The 23,224-nt window shown below is 36.7% G+C and overlaps 1 protein-coding gene and 1 long non-coding RNA gene across 9 annotated transcripts; both read right to left on the bottom strand.

Moving 5' to 3' along the window:
* Nucleotides 1-1,499: 1,499 nt before the first annotated feature.
* On the bottom strand, nucleotides 1,500-12,635 carry LOC103700974 (uncharacterized). 8 transcript variants are annotated; one of them, XR_015967880.2, is made up of 5 exons: nucleotides 11,703-12,635; nucleotides 11,418-11,552; nucleotides 2,826-7,952; nucleotides 2,293-2,372; nucleotides 1,500-2,185 (listed from the first exon to the last, which is right to left on the bottom strand). It is a non-coding gene; the product is annotated as an uncharacterized LOC103700974 (long non-coding RNA). The 8 variants fall into 8 exon arrangements; XR_015967881.2 differs by having other exon boundaries at nucleotides 2,293-2,406; XR_015967879.2 differs by having other exon boundaries at nucleotides 2,293-2,423.
* Nucleotides 12,636-14,014: 1,379 nt separating this feature from the next.
* LOC103700972 (uncharacterized) lies at nucleotides 14,015-19,436 on the bottom strand. The gene is made up of 2 exons (XM_008782886.6): nucleotides 19,230-19,436; nucleotides 14,015-14,989 (listed from the first exon to the last, which is right to left on the bottom strand). Exons 1-2 carry the CDS (start codon nucleotides 19,300-19,302, stop codon nucleotides 14,268-14,270), a joined length of 795 nt encoding a protein of 264 aa, XP_008781108.3. The 5' UTR covers nucleotides 19,303-19,436; the 3' UTR covers nucleotides 14,015-14,267.
* Between the last annotated feature and the right edge of the window lie 3,788 nt (nucleotides 19,437-23,224).

The following is a 23,224-nucleotide window of genomic DNA, read 5'->3' on the forward strand; positions in this document are numbered from 1 at the left end:
GCTCAATGCTGGATAATCCCAACTAAAATGATTAATTGATGGCATGATGACATAGCCATAAATATAAAACATGAAGACCAAATCCTCATCCTACCTGTTTGATTTAGTCAGCTTCCATTTCGCTATGCTGCCCTCAGGAGCGACATGTTTCTCTAAAACTTCATTGGACTTCAGTTTGCCAACTTGTAGATAATTTTAGATGGTTTTCTTTCAATTAGGTTTCAATCTTGATTCAATGATCTCAATGTTTTTCTTTATATGCTCGTCCAACGACCTCAGCAACTGAATATCCGAATGCAGTCCTTTTTTGTTTTTCTTTAGATTAGTTAATCTATCTTGAAAGGTGAAAAAAAAAAAGGGGTAGAGGAAGCAAAGATGGGTACAAATATCAACAGACTAAACATGTCTCTTTCCTAATTATGTAATTAGTAAACGCTCTCCTAACATGTTTGGTGTTTTTTTTTTTGGTACAACATGTTTGGTGTTTTTCCCACGTCTCATTGTGAACATGTTTGGTGTTTTTCCACGTCTCATTGTTCTAGAGAAATGGGGGGACGCTCTCCTAACATGTTTGGTGTTTTTGCCACGTCTCATTGTTCTAGAGAAATGGGGGGCATGGAGCTTGAGATGATAGACTAAACAAACCAAAATGGTATCATGACAAAAGGGCATCAACAAAACCTCTTTTTGACATTGTGCATTACTTCAAAGGAGGGGAACATTGAGTTGAACATTTGATCGCCAACATGAGAACATGGAGGCATCAATGATCTCATAAGTTGAACATTTGATCATTAAAAGAAGATTTCAATGGGGCAAAGGAACGAAAGTAGAATCGGCCTAAGAATTTTACTCGAAAGGACTAGTGCCAGGATAAATGTGAGGGATAACATAAATTGTTATGATCGTGTAAGAGGAAGCATAGAAAACTATAGTTCAACTCTTAAAAAAGGTTGTAAAATCAACATCTAATAAATACAGTCCAATCTATGGCCAGTGCATACATTTTTGTTTCTTGTTTCTCCTTCAACAAGAGGAATCAAGCAAGGAGTGTTTTCATTCAAAATGACAAGTGCTAGAAACGGGCTGATATACGTAAAGCAAGGAGTCCAATCTTTGACAAGTTCTCCTTCTAATCGATGTCCTTGACTTCCAGCTGATACATTTCTTTTGTATTTCTCCACTCAGGCAAAAGAGAAAAAATTAGGACTTCTTTTTTTTTTCAATAAAAAGAGTAATGTATAAACTGCCTCTTTAAGAAATAATAACACCACAAACACAGGCTTATGGCCATGATCTTAAAACTTAAGTAATTTATATTATAATAATAATGACATAGATTTATAATTAGGGCATAAAATACCTCGCGAACCCTAGCAGAAATATATATATATATATATATATATATATATATATATACACACATAACCAAGATGAATATTTCTTACTTTAATGGTATGCTTGAACCAAGATGAACCATAACTGTCCATCTAGGTTTGCAGATACGAGCGAAAATATCAAAATCATGTGAAAATAAATATGGTTTTTAAACTGCAGCATGTAAATCAGAACAGTTGATATAACATAGAAAACCACAAAAGCTAAAACAAGGATCACTTCTCCTTGAAAAAAGATGAAGCTTAGGTAATTTTTAGGTTTTAGAAACCTCACAATTTCTACCCATTGTGTATGACATTCTAAGATGAATCCAATGAATGACACATCCCTGAAATTTTAGGATGATGACTATTAATTAATTTTCTAAATTTTGACAAATGTGTCAAAAATTGAAGCAACATCATAATTTCTTGGCGGGGTAGCATCATCAAACCATGCTACTAGGGCAGCAGTGATAACTATCTTGAACGGACAATTACAAAATAGTCAAGTTTCGATCAAATCAATGTTTGATGAAACGTAATTGAAGTGAAAATTCTGTAGATAGTTTCTTAATATTTTGCTTGCATAGTCATTAGGAATTTACATTTGTTTCAACTACGTCAATGTATTCATATTATTTTACATTCTATATTGATGAATGTCACATTCTGGATTTAGATGAGCACCATCAAAATTGAGATTAAATCTCCATAGGGTGAAAATCATAAAATTCCGTTTGGTGGAAATCACTCGGATAAAGAATAGCAGTATTCATATGAAAATTCCATTCATTTACTTTGTCTGCCTGTTTGTCATGAAAGCAAATGTATATTAGCAAAAATAACAAATAATAATAATAATTTTAAAAAAAATATCAAGAGCCATAAAATGCTGGGACAATGAAACCTTTACCCAAATCCACCTGTTAGCTCAATGGGTTCAGGTGTGGATCTTGTAAAATCTATCCATCTCCGACATGCGTACAGCCCTCTCTGTAAGATAAAGGACTTGATCAGGAAGCGACCCCTGAAACCGGCATTAACCTCGGGAGTATCAAAAATAAAAAACAAAAAAAATGTAAAAAATTAATTCCACATAAAAGCTGCCAACTTGCTTCTAAGAAATAATTTTACTACAGTACTGTTCCTATTGATGAGCACATAGTGTCAACGAGCGAGGAATTCAGTTAAAAGTCGCTTTTGGCTGTGCTTGAAGAACAGCCAAAAGTAGAATTTAATAAATATTCTTGGTGTTTGGGGCCCCTCAAAAGCATTTCACATGGCTGCATGATAGCTAGCCAGACCCCCAGTCCAGTTGAGGAGTCTGCGCTGAGCCTCCCAAGAATCCCTTTTTCTTTAATCATTGCAGACAACAACAGAAAAAAAAAAAAAAGAAGGAAAGAAAGCAAGAAAAAAAGAAAAAAAGAAAGAACAACGGAAGGATACCATTTTAATAAGCTCCTCTGAGGATCATCTACCCCAAACAAATGGAAGCCACAGCACCAACCAAACAGCAACCTTAAAAACACACGGTCTCATTGGCAAATGAGTCCTGCGTAGTCCAATGGCAGTAGCAGTTTAATCTTCCAGCAAAGTGGAACCATAAAGGTGAAAAAAAGGAAAAGGTTTTCTCTAGACCTTCCAAAAGATGGATTATTGTAGTGTGTTTAATAACTATCAAGCAGATTGGTGAGGCCTTTTCTTAAGGCTTGTATTCTGCTTTGTTTCAATTTTCTGATGAAATGGAGCCTCAACTCTCTCTCACACACACACTCTCACATAGAGAGAGAGAGAGGCAGACTTGCAGTCACTACTCAAAATTTAAAAGATAAGGTGGTTGATGTTGACGACAGGAGCATTTCTTTTCATTCAGTGCCAAATTTCAGAGATACAGAAAAAGATGAATCATCCACAAACAATGTACTGCAAGTAGTTGAGCTAATAGGACTAATATGCATGATAACTTATCTGATTTTGTTTAATAAGGCCGATAACACGAGACGTTTTACTTGTACATGAAGGAGAACAACGTGTTCCAAAGGGTGAATCATGCTGAGATATACTTAAAACTGGAAATCAAGTTTTATCAGAGGTTCTGCTGATGCTGTAGGCTTAGACATCGGCATTGCAGCCATGTTAACAGAGTGATCCTTCAACATCACCCTGATCATCAATTCCTGGCATGTTCCTTTCAGAGTGTTTAATGGGTTTACTGCAGTTGAAAAAGATGGTTTCTCTTTTAACATGATTTTAAATTGGAGCTTCCATCAAACTGCAGTTCGCTTTCCTGAATAATTACACAAAGTGACTAGTTTTAACAGAAGTACCCCAAACTTTTGAAATGGCTCTTCTGAATGGAAGAGCCAGTCATAGTGCTATCTTGAAATGACATAATCCCAACGCATCATTATCTAAAGTAGATTCTATGTATGTGGCCAGAGAACATACAATGGCTAAGCACCATTCCAAGACTTCATACTATTTAATAAAATTTGTTTACCAGGGTCTGAGAAAGATTCCATACTCTGATGAGTAGGGTTGGGACGACGAAGATCCCATGCTTCTGTCAGGAAGGTGGAGGTCACATGGTGTTTTAATTCTTAAAATTTGAAGGAAAATTTAGATCAGCTTCGAGCTGGTTCTTTTTCTTGCTTTTGCATATAATAAAAAGCATACCATGAAATGGAAGAGAAAAATAGCCTGGTAGAGCGTAAGATGGAAGCAGCCTTACTTTGGGCAGTCTACAAAAGATTGATATGATATTACAAGCATTTTGAGATAATTTAGATGGGTTTAACAGAGATTTTAATTAAGTCATTTGGAAATGTAGCTGCACTGTAGACATTCCAGAATTAAAGCATTAGAAGTTATCAGACATGTTATGTCTTGGTTGTTGTGCATAACAAAATGGGAGGGAGAAAAGCCTTCTAAGGCATGATGGTAGTTTTTAACGTAAAAAAAATATAGAGAGAAAGAATTCTCAGAACTGTCGGGATGATTTGAACTCAAAACCATCTTCACATCCGAATTGCTTCTTTTCAAAAAAAAAGCCTCCATAATGCACTTAATTAACTGGGCTGGCTGACACCTGCATTTCATAGTTTACGTTTACTGAGATCACTAGAAATTTTCTTCACTTTATAGACCTAATTCTCCAAGAGAGTTGATGCTCTCATTGCATGAAATCCAAAAAAACTCCAACACCACACTAGTTGTCATGCCAGCATTTCCCTAGACTTGATTCCCATGATCTTCATCTTTCTTGTCATTTATGTAATCGATCGATTCCCTGCTCAGACAAAATTATGACCATCTCTGCAACAGAGAAACGTGCTTCACAGAAGTCTAATGTGGTATCACAAAGACTTCGTACTACTTATCATCACTGAACAGAACTCGTACTACACCCTTGACAAACACTTGTACTGCACCAATTTTCCAAAACTTCTAGCTTCACTTGAGGTGTTTGTGTTAGCCTGCTGGTCTTCAGAGGATCTATTAGACATAATTACAATACTACGAAACTAATTGATATCAAGTTTTTGACTTACAAAAAGGTTCCTGTAGAAAAAAAACTTGACACTAGTCTCTCGAGGGAAGAAAAGGATGGCACTTTATACATGGGAACTCCACCTACAGTGAGAAGTACGACTTCTGGTGCGGCCTTTCCCTGTTAATGATTCAAGGTGAAGGCCTCACTCAAATCCTAGCCTGACATCTAGGAATGTAACTCCTCTGGACCACCAGAGAATTAAAAAATTGAAAAGTTTGAATTTAGAGAGAATCAGGATGTCGACATATCATGTCATATATTTGAGCAAGAACTCATTCCTCAAAAAAAAAAAAGGAACTCTGAGACTTAAGCAGAACCTTTTTCTCTTTTCATGGTGCGGATCAAGGCAGATCAATCTCTTTATGGTAGTGCTTGGCCCTTTCTTCCACTACATATGACCTTTTAGAGGTTTCCTTGGTGTTTTTACATTCTCTCCTCTCTCTCCTACACTTTCCACGAGGCATGCAAATGGAGGGATGTTCCTGTGGATGTAGACATTTTGCTATGGCATAATTGCACTAAAGAGAGTTTATTGTCTTCTTTCTTTTGCCAATTTGGCCACTATGCTCTAAAGAAAACGAACACAATGCGACTACTCGACGCAGAGATAGATATCTTTTCCATCACTGACTCCTTTACCTCTCCTTCGTTGACATGACCACCAAAAGCAATGGCTGAGGTTCTGGTGACCTTTCAAAATCTTCAACAGATATTCATTTAATTGGATGCAATTATAACTGCAAGACCTCAGTGACTTTAGCACTCAAAATTATTGAACCTCCTTACTTAGACTTGTTGAACCAGTTGAGTCAACTCACTTGAGATTCATGTGGAACTAAAGAAGAACCATAATTTGCTCTCCATGATAAATTTTGCTTTGTCAAAAGTACTGTTTGACTTCTTTGCTCCATGATAATAAATCAAGGTCTTCCAACCTCCTAAATGATAGAAAGAACCTCAAATTAGAAAATGGTCTCAACTTATGGCTCGTATTCAGAGGAAGGATAGCCATCTATGCAAGTATAAGGCTCACTTTCACCTAGCTTTCAGACACTGAATCAATGGCTGCGTCCAACAACTGATTCCATTGAGACGTAATTATGGAACAGAGCTTGCTGAAACTTTTGTGGATTTTCAGAAAGGAATTAGGGGGTACTAGAAACTAACAATCAAAAGCAAACTCAGGATCCCATGTTGACTACCATCCAGACAGACCAGATGGATGTGTGAACTAATTGATCCCTAACTAGTTCCAAGGAAAAAGGCCATTTTAAAGCCTTCAGAGAAATCAGACAAAATTAAGGGGAAAAAAGGCTGTAATTTTAAGCTATAATGTTAATAATTGCATATTTTTAGCCCTTGTAGGATAAATTCTTTCAGTAAATCACATGCTTGACCATCAAACATGATTGTACTCATCAACCAGAGTTCCTGAATTCCACAAGTCTACAAAAGTTAGCAGTTGGGATGAGGGTACCAAAAAAAAAAAAAAAAGCAAAAACGCGTACTTAGATTGCCTTTAGGCACGCGTCATGCCTCTTGGAGAGTGGATTATGGGTTTTGTTGCACTAAGAGAATTTGTAATATACAATAAATATAGATTAAAGTCCATTTGCAGGTCTTGCAAGACTACATCATACATTTCTGCAATTATTTATGCATAATACAGTATATTAACCATTGTAATTTCCTTAAATTACAAGGATCAATTAAAATTATAGGGGAGCACTAAGAGAAGCTCAAGGAAAGGGTTTCATCCACCACCAATTGTAGAGTTGGAAGAATCATTCATGGAAATGGACATGGAAAGCTACAGACTGAAAGAATCAGTTCTTTTAAAAGCTCTGATACTCTCAGATGCTATATACATGACCAAAGATGATGTTAATCACCTTGTGACCACCCAGATATCAAGGCATAATGTTCTCCATCTCCCTGAAAAGTATTCAGTTATTTCCAGATTTTACGCAGAAGATTTTCCCAACGTCAATACCAAGTTGATGGTAACATACATTTTTCTCAATTCTTCAGCAACTTGAACAAATAGTCCATGATCGTTGACATATCGATATCGTTGACTTGTGCCTGTCTTTTAAAATGTTTCAAATAGTTTGCACTCTCTCCTATTCCTAGTTTGTTCTGAAATTTCATTAATTACAAGTTCTTGATCTAGACCAGCTAATCCCAAATCCATAATTCTTGACAATGTTAGCCTGAATCTCCAAATTCTAGGTTTTTTCTTTGGCGTGTTGGACAATAGGAACACTCAGTTACGCTGTTGACATTTTATACATCAACTCATGATGCCATTACCATCATGTCTACTTTGGGCACTTCTACATGAAAGTCATCAAGTCTGGTACAACAGTTACCAAATGCTTTATCAGTGTTATGAAGCTAAGAAGTAGCATATCCAGTTACATACATTAAGGCACAGAAACATATATAAGATACAAACATATCCCTTCTGATGTGTAATTATATCGGATTCTTCTTGACACTTGACGTGCAACACTCGCATGTGTCACTTATCGAAGTAACTTTGCAATTTTAGCTAAATCCTTCAATCGTAAAGATGAAACTTTCAATTGATATCAACAACAGAGCTTTAAGAGAATATTCAGGAAGTGGCCCAAGGAAATCAACTAAACCACATGAATACCAAAAACAGTTGGCATGTTGTACAGTTGAGAGGACATCGTTCGCTCAATTGGGAATAAGAATAAGAATAAGAATCATAAGAATCATAAGCAATATACTTGTCTAGAAATAACAAAAGCTTTATTTGGAGAATACAATATAGAGGAGATGATGTACATTACTATTGTTGGTGCCAGTTTTCCATCAAGCATCCTTGTTCAAATGCAGGATGGCTTTTTGAAAGAATTCCAGTAAGTTTGGAACCAAATTTTATGGTGCGCATGTTTGGTGCCCAAGCACAACGTTGCTACTACTAGTATATCTCTTAGGTAGATGAGTAGGTTGATTGCCCACAGAAGCCATCATACAATCAACTTGATCTGCATCAGTTAGTCCATATAAGCTATCAGTGCATTTCAGAAATGCTAACATGCAGTTCAATTAAGATAACATTGGCAATTTGTATACCTCATGTGCTAAAAATACAGACAAATTTGTTTTTTTTTCCCAAGTGCATCAAAGAGACCACCAAAGGCAAGAAGCATCAAAATATCGCATCATTAAGAAGTATGATGGTAACGCCATCAAAATCAGAACATCAACTGCTAGGTGATGTTCTTCTTCCAACTTTTTTCTTGAAAGCCTTTCTGCAAGGGTCTTAACACCTTGGCAAAGAACCTTGCAGGTATGAACCATATCCCAACAAGCGTTCATAACTCATATCAGTTATCAAGGTTCACCAAACTTAGCAAACCAATTAATATTACTCATACAACCATATTTTACATTGATTCATGTCAGTAGCAATGTCCTTGATCATTAACCAACGAGAACACTTTCATGTTGCTGAATTTCTCAACACATTATTAGAATAAGTCTAGACTGTAGTTTCATAAGAACCACAAGTAACATACTTGTTTTGTTTGCCATATGTAATTATTCTTACTCATTGGTCGATGACTGTGTAAGTATAGTGTCATATAATCTTAAGAACCACATTATTAGAACAAGTATGGCAAACTGTAGTTTCATAAGAACCACAAGTGGCATACTTGTTTAGTTTGCCATGTGTTATTATTCTTACTGATTTGGCCGATGATTGTGTAAGCATAGTGTCATATAATCTTGATATGAGTTCTATGCTCGCATTTTCTAGTGCAGAATGGGAGTTAATGGGGGAGTGCGTGGCTGGCTTCTACAACTATTGATTCAGGCACTTCTATAAATATTGGATTTGCTAGGTTTATTCCCAGACAATATATGGCACTACAACATAAAGTGCCACTCAAATTATGGAAGAAACTATATAAATCTCAATATATGCAAAACATATGACATTTTCTAGCATGTGCCCTATCAAATTCATAATGGCAAAGCAATACATCTTCATCCCTAGCTCATCTCACAAACTTAATTAACGTATGAATTGATCATTTACTGCCAATCCCCACATCTCAAATCAAATCATCATCACCCTTATCTCAATCTCACACCAACATTAGAAATACCACCAACTCACACCTGGCAGTCTCAGTCTGCTGGCAACCTAAGTTGGGTTTAGTTGATCTTTATTCGACCCGATGCCAGGCGATCTTCAGTGTTATAACACCCACTCAGACTCAGTCCTCCATTCCAGAAATCATCTAAGCAACTATGGATTATCGGGAACATCAACCTTTATGGCCCACATTAACTTCTGTTATTAGTCTTGGTCACCTATTGGTCCCCATCAAAGATTTCAATTGTATTCTCAATCCCGAGGACAAGTAGTGGGGCTAGTCTACTACTTATAGCCTAAGTACAGGAGTTTCGCAACTTCATCACTCCAAACAGGCTTGTGGATCTCAACTGTTGGGCCACAACACACATGATGCAACAACCATAGTGGCACACCTTGATCGAGGGTTTGCCATGGGAACGTAGATTCCTCAACTTAGGGTTCATCGTTAGGCATGCTCAGCATCTGACCACTGTCTCATCACGTTACAGAAGAGTTCCTTGGATGTCACTGGTTCTTATCCTTTTCGGTTCGAGCAATTCTAGCTTTAATATGAGGAATCAATATAGTCCGTTCGGCAGCAGAGTCTTAGTTCCAGGGGTTCACCATCCTACTGAGTGACTCCATAGTTTCGCAATACCTGACAAGCATTGTGATCTTGGAACTGGCAAACCATAGGTAACATGGACAAGCAGGTTAGCTCATTGGAAGCTTAAATATTCTAATTTCAAGAACAAGAGGCCAAAACACATGGTTTCGCCTGGCTGAAGTTTGAGTCGCTACTAGCCCTGCTTGCTCACTACAACAAGATTCTGAAACAACAGGAACTCCTTTGGCAATAGAAGGCTTGGACTTCCTGGTTTCAAGCAGGAGATAGAAACACTACCTACTTCCAAATCGTGCTACTGTACCCTCAATGGAACTGGATTAAACACTTCAGCTCTTGTGCAACTTATCATGGAGGATGGGTCGTAGATCCAGGACAAGGTGCGATACCTCTAAATCTAGATGGGCGCCAAAGGTGTCCCCTACTCCTGTATAGCTGCTCCCAGTGCTGGAATTTATCGCAGATGATGATAACCTTCAGTTAACCAAGCCTATCATGGATCAGGAGATCAAGCCTATTATTTCAAACCTTCAATTAACCTTTCCGGGGAACCTCCAGAAATGTTATGCGATAGCTGTAGCTTTACAATGGCTATTATTTCAAACCTTTTTTGTTGACTAATTTATTGTTCATAATCTAATTAAATTCAAGTATTTTAAATTCACATCTCTATTATACAAATAACAGCCATTACTTCCATTAAATAAATGTTTGGTGGTGATACATTATTTGAGTGCAATAAGAAGAAACAGCTTTTGTGGGAATTGCTTTTATGAGAACAATGGAAGATGGGCGGGCAGAGCAAAAAAGAAACTGATGAAAAAGGGCAAGACCAGTAGAAGTGCAGACATGAATTAATGATGTTTCAAAGGGCATAATGCAGAATCTAAATGCAAGGACAAAAATGCAGGAACGATAAAGCCAGTGCTCCTATATAGGATCAAGTGCCTAACCAACAAATGTTTATTTCAGCTCTGGAAAACTTCAAAAACATATCTTCTGCAATAAACTCCCATTCAGACATATTGGAAGTGTTTGTCTATTCATTAAGGTTTCATATTGATAAAAAAAAAAAAAATCATAGTGAAACTTTTCATCAGCTGTTGATGCTGCAGGAATGGTACTGCTTGCTGCTTTGGGTTTTAGATTATGGTTCTTGGCATTGGATATTTGGATCATTACTAGTGTATCACTCTGCACCAATATTTGTGTAATCCGCTTATAAGATCAACAATACGAACAACTGTAATCAAGTAATGGCAACAGAGAGGGACACCACCGGTAGGAGCTGAGGCATAAAAAATTGATCTACAAGCATAAGAATGGAAAGAGCTGGTATCATATAGAAATAAAAGAATAGACTTGCAAATATCCCTTAAAATGATATTTCAACCAGTTTCTTGAACAGCAATTTTACTGTTCTTGGTTTTGTACTGCAAATGCCTGTAAAGCTCTTCACATGATCAGAGGGATGGAATAAGAGACAGCCAGAAGGTTTCCCATTTAATCTTTACTCTCGTCAAGTGAGATGCGCACTTTTTTGATTAACAAGTAGTACCACACCACACCCACATTTTGAACTCTTTTATGTATAATAAACTATCCCTTTTATAATTTGATACAACAATTATTATGATAATTTCTTCAAAAAATAGAGGCTGAGAAAAAGATAAGGAACAAGCATTTCCAGTGTATACATACGTAAATACAACATAAATAGCAATATAAAGCTTTGGGTACCTGCATTGTTAGCGTTCCTGAATTGTTGTCTTCTTCTCCACGTATCAATAGAATTGTTTTTTATTTTATTTGCAGATATGAAAGGGCTCATCTCAACATAAGTATTAGTGGCCTCCCAAGAGTTATATCTTCATTCTACATCCACAAATTGGCAACCATTAGATCCATATCCAGTAAGATATTTGCAAATTATGCAAAGAGGAGCATCTTTATTTAGAGAACTAGTTAACAAGAACCTACTAAAAGAGCAAGCCGGAAAATCATAACAGGTATAAATGTCCCAACCTGAAAGGCAAAGGGAGTTAGGGTCCTGTTGTAATCTCCAGAATGAGCAATTCGACAGCAGAAAAGATGGGGAGCATGGGCTAAGAGATCAGCTGCCATAACTGCCCCGTAAGAATGACCTCCAACAGCAATTCTATTTGGGTAAGCCACCTAAACAAGCAAGAGCAAGTACGATTGTCCCATCCAAAGAGGCCAATAATCGTTGCAATGTGGCATAGCAGTCAAACAAAGCTTCATCATATTCATCTTTTAGCAGATCCTGGAAGGTCCTAAATTGAATAACATTTTGCTTCTCATTTGATTGAATTTTTGGGCCAGAAGGAACCAATGGTTTCTTTGGTGGAGATCCACGAGATACAGGAAGTATGCAAACCAACAATGTGGAATCATTGACCCATACAAAACTACAAAACCACAGCTAGAGAAGCATTAGCACAATGAAGGAAGTGTGTGCAGGCCGACAAGCAATAAAGCTAACCCTCAACAGTCAAAAAATTGTATGTAAGTATATATCAGGTGACTGGAAAAGTGGCTTCCTGATTGTACATCTGCAACCCATACTTTGAGCTTGCTGGTGTACAGTTTGATGAAAATTGTAATGCACGGAGTAGTGAGTAACAGCAGGCTCTTTTTTGTTGGGATCCCCGGCGCCATTGTCCTCGGTAGAGGCGAAGGGGGCGAGCGAGCCTGGAGAGCCTCGAGGAAGCGGAGGCGGTGTGGGAGGTCATAGGCTTCGTCGGCTTCTTGCGTGCGCGCCGAAGAAGACCGGGCGGGTGCGGGGACAGACGGAACGGAGGAAAGCTCGCGGGAGAAGCAGCGGAGCGAAGGGGGCGGAGGGGTATAGAGAGAGGCGATCGTAGTCTTCGGGAAGGAACTTTAGAGAGGGACATTTGGAGCTAACGCCTAACGGCCTGTACAGTGACATTACTTTTATTTTTTTAAATACCTTTTAAATATCGAATTTAGATGAATATTCTACTAAAATTAATATTTATACGTATGTTCTTATAAAATATTTATTTTGCTATTCTATTTATATATATATATATCCACACCATCTAATACTATTAAAAAATTAACAATTTTAAATTAAAATAATTAAAATATTTTTAATAGATAGATGTGAAAAAAAATTATAAAATGAACGGTGGAAAATAAAAAATAATTTCAAAATTTTATTTTATTTTTTAATTAAAATAAATATAATTTTTATTAATGATATTTGAAGAACTATGTTGGGGCATATGTATAAAAATAATATTTTATGGGAATATAGAAATAAATATTAATTAAAAAAATATTTACATAAATTTAAATTTTAGAAGCATATTTTTGTAAAAAAAAAAGAATATCTTTAATATAATTATTTGTTCTCCTTTCTTGAGCGCAACAATTCTGGCTCGAGTGCCAAGTTCCCTGGAAAAAACGTAGGGTTGAGTTCTTTCAATTCTTTTAACTTAATATTCGTGAGGATTATAATTTCTTTTAACTTAATAAATTACTTATTGGATCTTCTCATGTAGAAATATAGAATATGTCAGAAAAAATTATTCAATGTCAATGATAAATTAAATTGATCCCTATGACATTGTTTACCAAAGTGATACAATTTTTGTATGAAGTCAAAAAAATAGAAAAGGGAAAAAAGATCTATCCTACCTTCATTATTTTACAATTTGACTAAAAAGACACCTGTCCTACAACCTGCCATGGCCTCTTGGAGTTTTGTGGAGTCAGATGACAAGTTGGGAAAATAAAGCGCAAAGGCTAAGAATAATAATCATATAATCATAAACCGGTAATACTTGCATTTGACAGTTTAGCTGAATCTTCATGAGTGATATTGTTTCATCTACACATTGGCATGGAGTTAATATTTCAAGTTCATAGCAGGCTATGTTTCGTAAGGCACCCATTCAATGACAAAATACAACAGAGGGGAAGATGGTGCCACGAATTAAAACAAAAGTCATAATAAATTTCAAAAATGGATGATAAGCTACAAAAACTAATAAACTTTTTTCCTGAAATTCTATGCATATCTGAAATCTCAAACTCAACCTGAAAAAAAAAATTGTTAAGCAATATTCCACCAAGGACTTATCAACATCCACTAAAAGTAAATAAATAAATAACTTATCAACAAGCCCCACCTGATCAATCTATGATTAATTTTCTTGAAGAGAATCTTAAGTTCAATCAAAACACGTATGCAAAGAAATATCAAGCTCTGCAGCAGCAAAAGGCATCCTGCCAAATCATCATATTTCCCTGTAAATCATCAAAGCATCATGGCTGCAAAAGTATGGATGTTAAGACAACCAGCAACAAAGTTGTTTATTGACCTATAATCTTAAAGATGTAGAATCTTTCAATCGTCAAGCAATTCAGATTGTGTTTTCCAACACGTAATAAACTATTTGTGCGTCTCCAGTGACCTGATGCTTCACTGATAAACCCAAAACAAAATATATTCAACACTCTGCACAAATTACACTAAGAAACGTGAAAATGGAAATTGCTACATATGTCACAACAATCATTAGCATCTCACTGGTTAATCATCTAAAAAATACCCCAACCCCCTGAGGCTTCAGCCTCTTCTGTTTCACCTTGTGGAGTTTCATAATAACCAGTTTCCCCACTTGGACTTTCATAGTGAATGTGTTCATCTGTTTTATATGTATCTTCAGAATCAGAATCTTCATCAGAAAAAATGGAGCTTGTGTTTTCTTCTGGTTGGACAAACTGAAGTAAATAATTCACTCCATTTACAATATCATATACCATCAACCCTATCCTTCCTCCAACCCAACTACCCAGATGGCTTCCCATAAGATAACCCAACCGACCCAGCCTTTGTTCTCCATGGAACCCCCCTGCATAGGTACCAAACAAGGTGCCAGTTCCTCTGAGAAATCCCTCTGTCATGGTGCCCCCAAAGTATATGGCTTCAAAGAAGTCCCAGCCTGAGGATATAATAGGACCCAAAATGCGCTTGGCCTGCCTGGAAGCCAGCTTTGCAGCTTTTGCTCCAACTTTTTGTGCCTGCTTTGCCGCATCACTCGCACTCAACCCTTCCTTCAACGCATCAGTTAATGCAGCCTCAGTGGCTCGCTGCCTCATTTTCTCCACATGAGCACTTCGGAGGTTGTAGACATAGAGTTTGATGCCTTCTTTGGCCCCACAAGCAAGAGTTCCGGAGCCCATGTCAAAGCAGTTCAAAAATGTAAACTCACCACTTTTGGATGCAGCTCCTTTTCCAACAAGTTCCCTGAACTTTTCAGCTGGAAAAGAGAAAAGGGGGATATGAATATAAGGGCTTATAATTAATGATTCAACAGGAAAAAATCAGTGCATTTGCAGTGGAAGTAAAATATAGCTTCAATTCATATACAATGCCAGCAGTTAGTTTGTTGGCTATAACCAAAAGATTGGAAGGATGCCCACAAGATAGAACATTAATTTCAGTGGAACGTTGACACTGCTTAAACAGAAGTTTTAGTGCTTCAAATGCAAGGGAACTGCCTTCAGTACTCATAGAAGTCCAGGTGAAATTTTTCTTATCATCCACACCAATTTTCATCACCAAACCTGGTAGTGAAATAAAGAAAGCAGTATCCATCTTTTTTCCCCTGACAACTTTCAACTTCTTGCTGATTTAGAAATACTCCTAGACTTTACATATTTATAAAGAAATTGGCTGTCTGCTACATGCTCAATCCACACATCAGAAAAAAAAGAGGAGGATTTTGTTCTCTATTATCCAGATAATGTAGGAGCACTTCAAAATCTAGAGCAAGAGTACCTAGAAATCATCACACAGCATGAAATCTATGGTGCTAGTAAGTCTAAGTTTCAGACATCCTTATCTGCCTCTTCTTCATCCTCCTCTTAGGCCATCACTACATGAACCACAAAGAAATGGAAACAGAGTCCAATTTTGTCCTAATATTACAAAAGAAGGGAAGTTAAGACTAGTTGATAATTCTAGGCTCCTTATCCTTTGTGTTAGCAAAATCTACTCACTTCCAAGTATTTCTCCAAATTGACAAGTTCACAGAGTTTTGTCTTAATTGTGACAAGTTGATGACGATGAATTTTAGTGGTTTGTGACAATATGTGAGAATGAGTGGCAGCATCATTTGTGCCATATAAGAGAAAATTATCTACTTGTAGCATTGTTGGCACAGTCACACTCCAGTTTTTACTTTAGTGGTGAATCTTTTTTAGATGTCACCTTCAAATAGTTGCATGATTAGATCAGGGAAATAGCAAATTCTCAAAGATGGCACAGAGTAAGAATGCCTAAGAAGCATTACTATGAAATACTTTTATAATAGAGACAACATAATAAAAACTGGTAGAATGATTCAATCTGACAAGGTATTTAATGATATATACATTAATGAGAATACCTAGAAGAACAAAAACACTGTTATTTGGAAGTGATATCAGTGGAATCATGGTAATATAGATGGTATGACAAACAAAAGGGAAGCTCCAAAGTATTTAGAAGCAGGAGCAGAAGCAACAGAGGACGAACCACCTATAATAAGTTTATGCAATTGGGGAGCTTCACTTTAAAAGAACAGAGGTAAAGTTCTTGTTAGCAGGACTAAAGCTCCTTTTAAGTGTCTGCCAGAGTACTCATTAGTTATGAATAATACATATTTTTCTCTTTTTGCTTCAAGCTCTGCAAGTGATTATCAATCATGGAAATGAAGTAGGATTATCACTCCTATGTCCTAATTAATAAATATCGGTACCTACTAAAGTAAATTAAGAGAGGAGAGAAAAGGGATAATAAGAGATTCACCTTAGAGAACACTTGAACATTTAAGGAACAACAAATTCAATCTAGATTCAATGCTAAGAAATTCATCACCATGATAGAACACTTGGTCTTCACCTTACATACATAGGTTATGCCACAATAGGTCTACGAAATCTAATAAAATAAACTTTTTGGATTAATCAAAACATAAAAATGAAGATTCTAATAAATTCTAAACGACATAAACGCAGACTAAAGATGTGCCAAAAGAAACAAAAAAAGAAACTCAAAACTCTAAACCCTTCATCTACATGGTAAATGGTTCCTAATGCAAAAGAATGGCCATATTTTTTTCTGATACTGAAGAGTTCAAAGGCATCACTTAACTTTATTACTGTTTGCATAAAGATAAAGAAAGAAGCAGTATTCTTGTTCTGGTGAATGTCGAGGATGATGTAATAATAACAGATGACGCCATAAACTATCAAAAATGAAACAATGCCTAGGAAGCAAGTTTCATATCAACAGCATCCGGTTATTTTATTTCCCATGGTCTAAGATATGCTATTTCTAAGAATGATATTTACATTACAAAATCATGTGCTTAAATTTCTAGACCTAAGCTCATAATACCTTATGCGGATGCTGGATCCTTTGGTGATAAAGAATATTTTAATATTAAAATTTGAGAACTAGTATACTTGATGATGATCCAACCAAATATTCTACTCAAACAATGCCCTCCTATCATATCATGGTTGTCGAGACTTCAATAAATTTAGAAGACTTCTCAGAGTAGACTAAAGATGTGGTCAATTAATTGCTTGTTTTCCTAGAGATAATCAGCCTGTGGTCAAGTAACTGCTTGTTTTCCTAGAGATAATCAGCATTTCTCCATCAAAGCTTGAGACAAAAGAAGTGTATTCATACAAGATATTCATTGTTTGGATCAGCAATGATATAGAATCAAATAACAGCTTGTTGCAGTTATGTGCATTAGTTTTCATCTAATCAGCTAAGGTTAAGATCTAAGACAAGTGTTACTTGAACTACTTCATAAGATGAAATTGATTCGATTAACCATGGATCATATAATTTAAAAGAAAAAAATAATAAAACTCATATGATTAAAGAAAAAAATGCAAATGTAAAATAAAAATTAGCCCTTAGTAGATTCAAGAAAAAAAGAAGATTTGATTTGCTCCCCACCCCACCCCATGCCATGAAAATAATGTCAAAGAAAATGGGCTGGTGAAGCAACATAAAGGTACAGGAAATGACTCAGACAAAAGGGATGGGGTACATATAAGATTTCTTCCCATAGTACAAAGAAATACAGGCAACATATCATTACCATATAAAACCAAAACAAAGAAAGTTTTTGTCTATTATAATTATACTCTTAAGAAAACAATAGGTATGGGAAAATTATTTGAGATGCTGCAGCAAATGCAAAATTGACGGCAGCAACACTATGAAGAAAAGGTTGTATGCATAGTTTAGAGCATCAAAATTAAGTAATGGGAAACCAAGAGTAAGAAGGAATTCCAAAGCCCCTTCCTTCTAAGAGGGCAATTCGGTCTAGAGTCGGAAGTAATGTCAAAAGTAAAATTCATGAAAGCAAATATAATTAAACACAATAAGGCTCACTATTTACACTTGTGAGTTTTTCTTAGAAGTAAATTTACACGGGTTTCAGAATGCCGATTAGTTAGTAGTAATGATTTTTGTTAAAAGTTTTTTTTTTTTTCTATTCGATTGATGGCCATCGGACAATGTTTACACAAACCTGCAGTCATGAGCGCTGGTATGTTGTTGACAATAGCAGCAACATTCTAATGGAAAGTGCTGAAATAATTTGAGAAATAATGAGATGGTAAATAAGACAAGCTTCTAAGTTGAAATCAAGATGCAAAGCCTCGGTAGCCACTGAATGAACTTCCCCTCCTTTTTTTCCAAATTTTCAGAAAAAGGAGGGAAAACCCCACGTTGAGTTATTGAAGAAAAGGTACAAGAGAGTGAGGGAAACAAACCAAAAAGACCAATGGTTACAGTGGAACAATCTACGCCCACTCCCAACATTTAAGAAAGACTCCCGAATACAACATTGGCTCCAAGATGGCAGCAGGCTACACAAATTACATGATGAATACCACCAGGTAGAAGTTACCAAATTATAAAGGAAACACCATGAATAGACAAGTTCCTCCAGTATCCATAGATATTCATATAATCAAAATATCTTAGGTTGCCACTAGTTACAACACAATCCCAACCATGCCAATGCAATAAAAATGAAGGCCCCAAAGCTCCACGCACTTCAAAAGTATCACACTCAGATGTTTTCTTCATATGTCGCTTTCATGCTTTCTCTCCAAAATGATTGATTGAAATTTCCTAAGAATTTAAGATCCCAGGAAAAAAAAAACACCTTTTTGAAACTAAGGGCATGATGAAAATCAAAACAGTGAATTAGTAAGTTCTTATTGGGTTCTATCAGCGATCAAAAGCCACCACACCTAGTATCATATGAATCGAAATTCTAACCGCATCGAATCCAATCTCCAACCAAAATGATAATCCAAATTGACGCAGAATTAGCCAGAATGAACTCGTAGGCATTAAAGTCACTCAAATTAATTGCCAATTATTTACAGGACGGAAAACGACGGAATTACGGGAAAATAACTCCGAAAAAATTGAAAAAACAAAGGGGAAATGTACGAAGAGAAGAGATCGAGGACGAGAACCTGTCATGCTGAGAGCGATGAGGCCTGCGACGAAGAGCGCGAGCTGGACCCGCCGCTTCTGGAGATCCAGCATCCTCGCCGGCCAACCAAACCCTAACCCTAATCGTGGCTTGGGTCGCTCAGGCTTGGATATGGGGGCAGCGACGGTTATCGAGTTATCGAGATTCTTCTTTATCAGCTTTGGCGTCGGAAGCAGCAGGAGACCGGCGCTTTAGTTTTGAAGACGAGCTGCGGAGTCATGGGGAAGAGTGGGCCCCGCCGCATTCTAGAACCCAGAACCGGGGACGTTGCTAAGCTACACACGCTCGCATACCACATTTTATGCAGACACACTAACCTGCCCACGCGTGGCAACCCGGATCTCAAAGCGAGCGGCCCTCTTTCTATTTACCCTGACTTTTCCATTCAGCAGTGTTAGAAGAAAATAGCTAGTAGAAATTTTATAAAAAGTTATTTATTATTTGATAACTATATTTTTAAAGTATCGTAAAATTTTAATATATATATATATATATATATATTTTTTGGTCAAAACGATATTTCATTCATATACCTCTAACGTGGATACATCCAGACATGTCAAAGAAAAGTAGACAAAATAAAGCATGTGGGACACCCTCTAATCTAAATATATTTTAATATATATTTGATAAATGCGGCTTCCACTGAGCCTTGATCAAATACCACGTAAATCAGATTTGCGGAGACCATCTACCCGCACAAGGTGAAGATCTGATCTTCTTAATATTTTAAAATGGTTTAAAATAATTTAATTCTAATCTATCTACAAACGAAAAGTTTTAAAACATGTTCATGCGATGAACGGGTCTCGCATAGTTTTTCCGCTGCAATCTGAAAATTATTTCGAAATTTTCATGGCATATGTGGGATGCTAACAGATCTTTATCCATTATTCAAGAGGAGGGATGTGGGCCCCTCCTCCTTTTCATCCCGTGAAATGCCAAGGGAGGGGTGTACGCCCCTCCCTCCTTATTTTGCATCATGCTGCCTCCACTTGATCTAATCAAGTGGAGGAGGTTAGGGGCTTAATCTTAGGTGGTTTCATCAGCCACCAACAAAGAAAAGAAGGGAGGCGTGTGCATCTCTTTTTCTTTCCTTCTTCCGCCAAAAATAAAAGGCTGCAAGTGTATGCTTCCTTTTATTTTTATTATTTTCTCCTCTTCTTCATCCTCAAGAGAAAGCAACCAAGTGTTGGTTGCTGTAAGGAGAAAGACTTCAGCCATCAAAAGCCTTCTCTGCAGGGAAGCTAGCACCCCGGGGAGATCCAAAGGCTTCGATCGACTCATTACTTCGTGTGGATACCCGTAGAGGCCGGACGCATGTGCGGCTTCCACTGAGCCTTGATCAAATACCACGTAAATCAGATTTGCGGAGACCATCTACCCGCACAAGGTGAAGATCTGATCTTCTTAATGATTTTAAAATGGTTTAAAATAATTTAATTCTAATCTATCTACAAACGAAAAGTTTTAAAACATGTTCATGCGATGAACGGATCCCGCATAGTTTTTCCGCTGCAATCTGAAAATTATTTCGAAATTTTCATGGCATATGTGGGATGCTAACAGTGGTATCAGAGCCAGGTTCCTAAGCCAATCTTTATAGTTGGTTCCGGTCAGTCTGTTGGTCTCAAGGATTCGGGTCAAAGGGTTTGAAGCTGACATTGTGATCTGTAGAGAGTAAAGATTCTAGTTAGACTTTGTACTTGAACTTAATTTGTTCTAGGGACTTTTAAAACAAATATGCTCCCACTATTTTCTCGAATCCTTCATACTCCCCTGATGGAGAAACGAAAACCCTACGCGACTAGGATTTCTAATGGGTACTGCGGTCTCACCGATTTACATGCCGCCTCACCTAACAGTTATTGGTGACATATAAATGGATGAGTGTACAACTCTTGTACAATGCTTCTCAAGCATATTGCAGTGGTACTTGGTCTCTAAGTGATGAAGACCTCACCTAACAGTTATTGGTCCCATTACTTAGTTAAGTCAGACCCACCGTATAACCGCGGAAATAAAGTCGTCATTGGGTCCTCACCTAACAGTTATTGGTGCCCAACCCCACCTTTACCCCACAACATCTCATGTCTAATAGAGAGGTCCAGTCCCCCGATGCAACTTGCCCACTGTGTCCAGCCGAGACAAATCAACACCGAAAAGACCTTAGCAGCTCTACTACGGTGGAAGACCTATGGACTTAATATTGCATAATCAAGTCTTAGTGTTTGCAACTTGAGTTCTTCATAAGAGGTAATCGAACAATTGGCCAGGTAAGCAGGTGGGAGGCTCCCCTTACTCAGAGAGTAAGGTCCTAATTAAGTAACCACCTTATAGGCTTGCCTAGACACCAATTAGATCAATTAATCTAATATGACTAACTCATGTTGGTTCACCCTCGACTGATTAGGGAGGTTTCGATTTAGGTCTCACTCGATCGCGTATTCACATCTCATGCAAATATAAGTCTACCCGCATAGACATAAGCATTAAACATCCAGGCATTTATCAAAAATAAAATTAAATGGTGATGATCATGGATCCAAGATGGGGTCATTTTACAAGCACATGCACGTCAATTGGTTTGATCGTCTTCAACTCTTAACTCGATCTTGATCCTCTAGGTCCAATTGTGATCAACTCCTTGATCTATCTTCAATCAACCCTTGATCTTGATCCGCGCATGTTGAGCTTGTTGATGTACATATCGATCAACCATCGACGTGCAACACACATCACAGTTTACATCCCAGATTGCTTTAAAAATTAAATAAAAATAAAAATAAAATTACAACCCTTTTCATGAGACACGCAGGTCTCTAATACATGAATTTAAGATGCACGCAGGAACCTGAAAATTGTTCTGAATTGTGAGAAAATAGGGTATGTGCTCGAGAATGATATCCCTAGGCTACCAGCACGTCCTACTGATGATCAGCGTGAGACGCATCAGAAGTGGACTGATGACGACATTAGGGTCAAGTGCTATATCATGGCATCCATGACTAACGAACTTCAATGCCAGCATGAGAACATGAAGACTGCTAGGGAAATACTGGCTCACCTGCAAGAGTTGTATGGTGAGCAGAGCCGCACTGCACGCTTTGAAGTGTCCAAGAGGTTAAAAAAATATTTTAGGTACTACAAAATGATATAGTATATAATATATAAAGCATAATAAAACATAATAAAATATAATATATATTAATATATAAGTATATAATATAGTATAATATTATTATAATATAATATTAATATAGTATAGTAATCTAATATTTTATACTATAGTATAATAATATAACATAATTTAATATTATATAACATAACATATCGATGTATTATGATATAATGTAATATAATATTATATTTATAGTATAATACAATAATAAAAATATAAAATATTATAATTATTATCATTATATATTAATATTTTATTAATATAAATAAAATAATATCTTGATCCAAAAATATATTTTCTGTAATTATAATATTTTATTATGGGTATTTTGGTTCAAAAAGAAAAAAATTTATAAATCAAAACAGTTTTTCGACTCATGCTAGAAAAGTACTTTTTTGAATAAGTTTTATTTCGAAGTTTCTTGATTTTTTATTAAACATTTCTATTGTATCTAAAAATATTTTTGAAGGATTAAAAAGTACTCTCTGCCCATCAAATGCTCTACCAAATAAGTTCGTCCCACGTTTATTCTGAGAGGGATGCCCGGTTCCAGATCCGGATTGAGGCCGCGTGATATCCGCATAATATGTCCAGTGGGGGCGTGTGTAGGAAATTAAATGACGACGTGTTGATTTCTTGTGTTATTTATTCGTGGCGTCTAGTTGACCCCTCGACTCGGTATGCCAAATCCTGCATGTCACATAACATTTTAATTTTTAACCCATAACCCAAACCCGGTTATAATAAATTCTTTTTTCTTCCCCACTTTTTCTAGGAAAGCAGACTAGTGTTCT

Source organism: Phoenix dactylifera, chromosome 8 (assembly GCF_051530095.1).
Source record: "Phoenix dactylifera cultivar Ajwa chromosome 8, Ajwa_hap1_PhDact_Kaust_v1.1, whole genome shotgun sequence".
Taxonomy (NCBI): Eukaryota; Viridiplantae; Streptophyta; class Magnoliopsida; order Arecales; family Arecaceae; genus Phoenix; species Phoenix dactylifera.

Coding starts and splice junctions, on each gene's coding strand:
- LOC103700972 (XM_008782886.6), bottom strand. CDS start 19,302: ATGCTGGATCTCCAGAAGCGGCGGGTCCAGCTCGCGCTCTTCGTCGCA. Junction 14,990..19,229: donor CATCGCTCTCAGCATGACAG/GTTCTCGTCCTC, acceptor TCTCTTTTCCAG/CTGAAAAGTTCAGGGAACTT.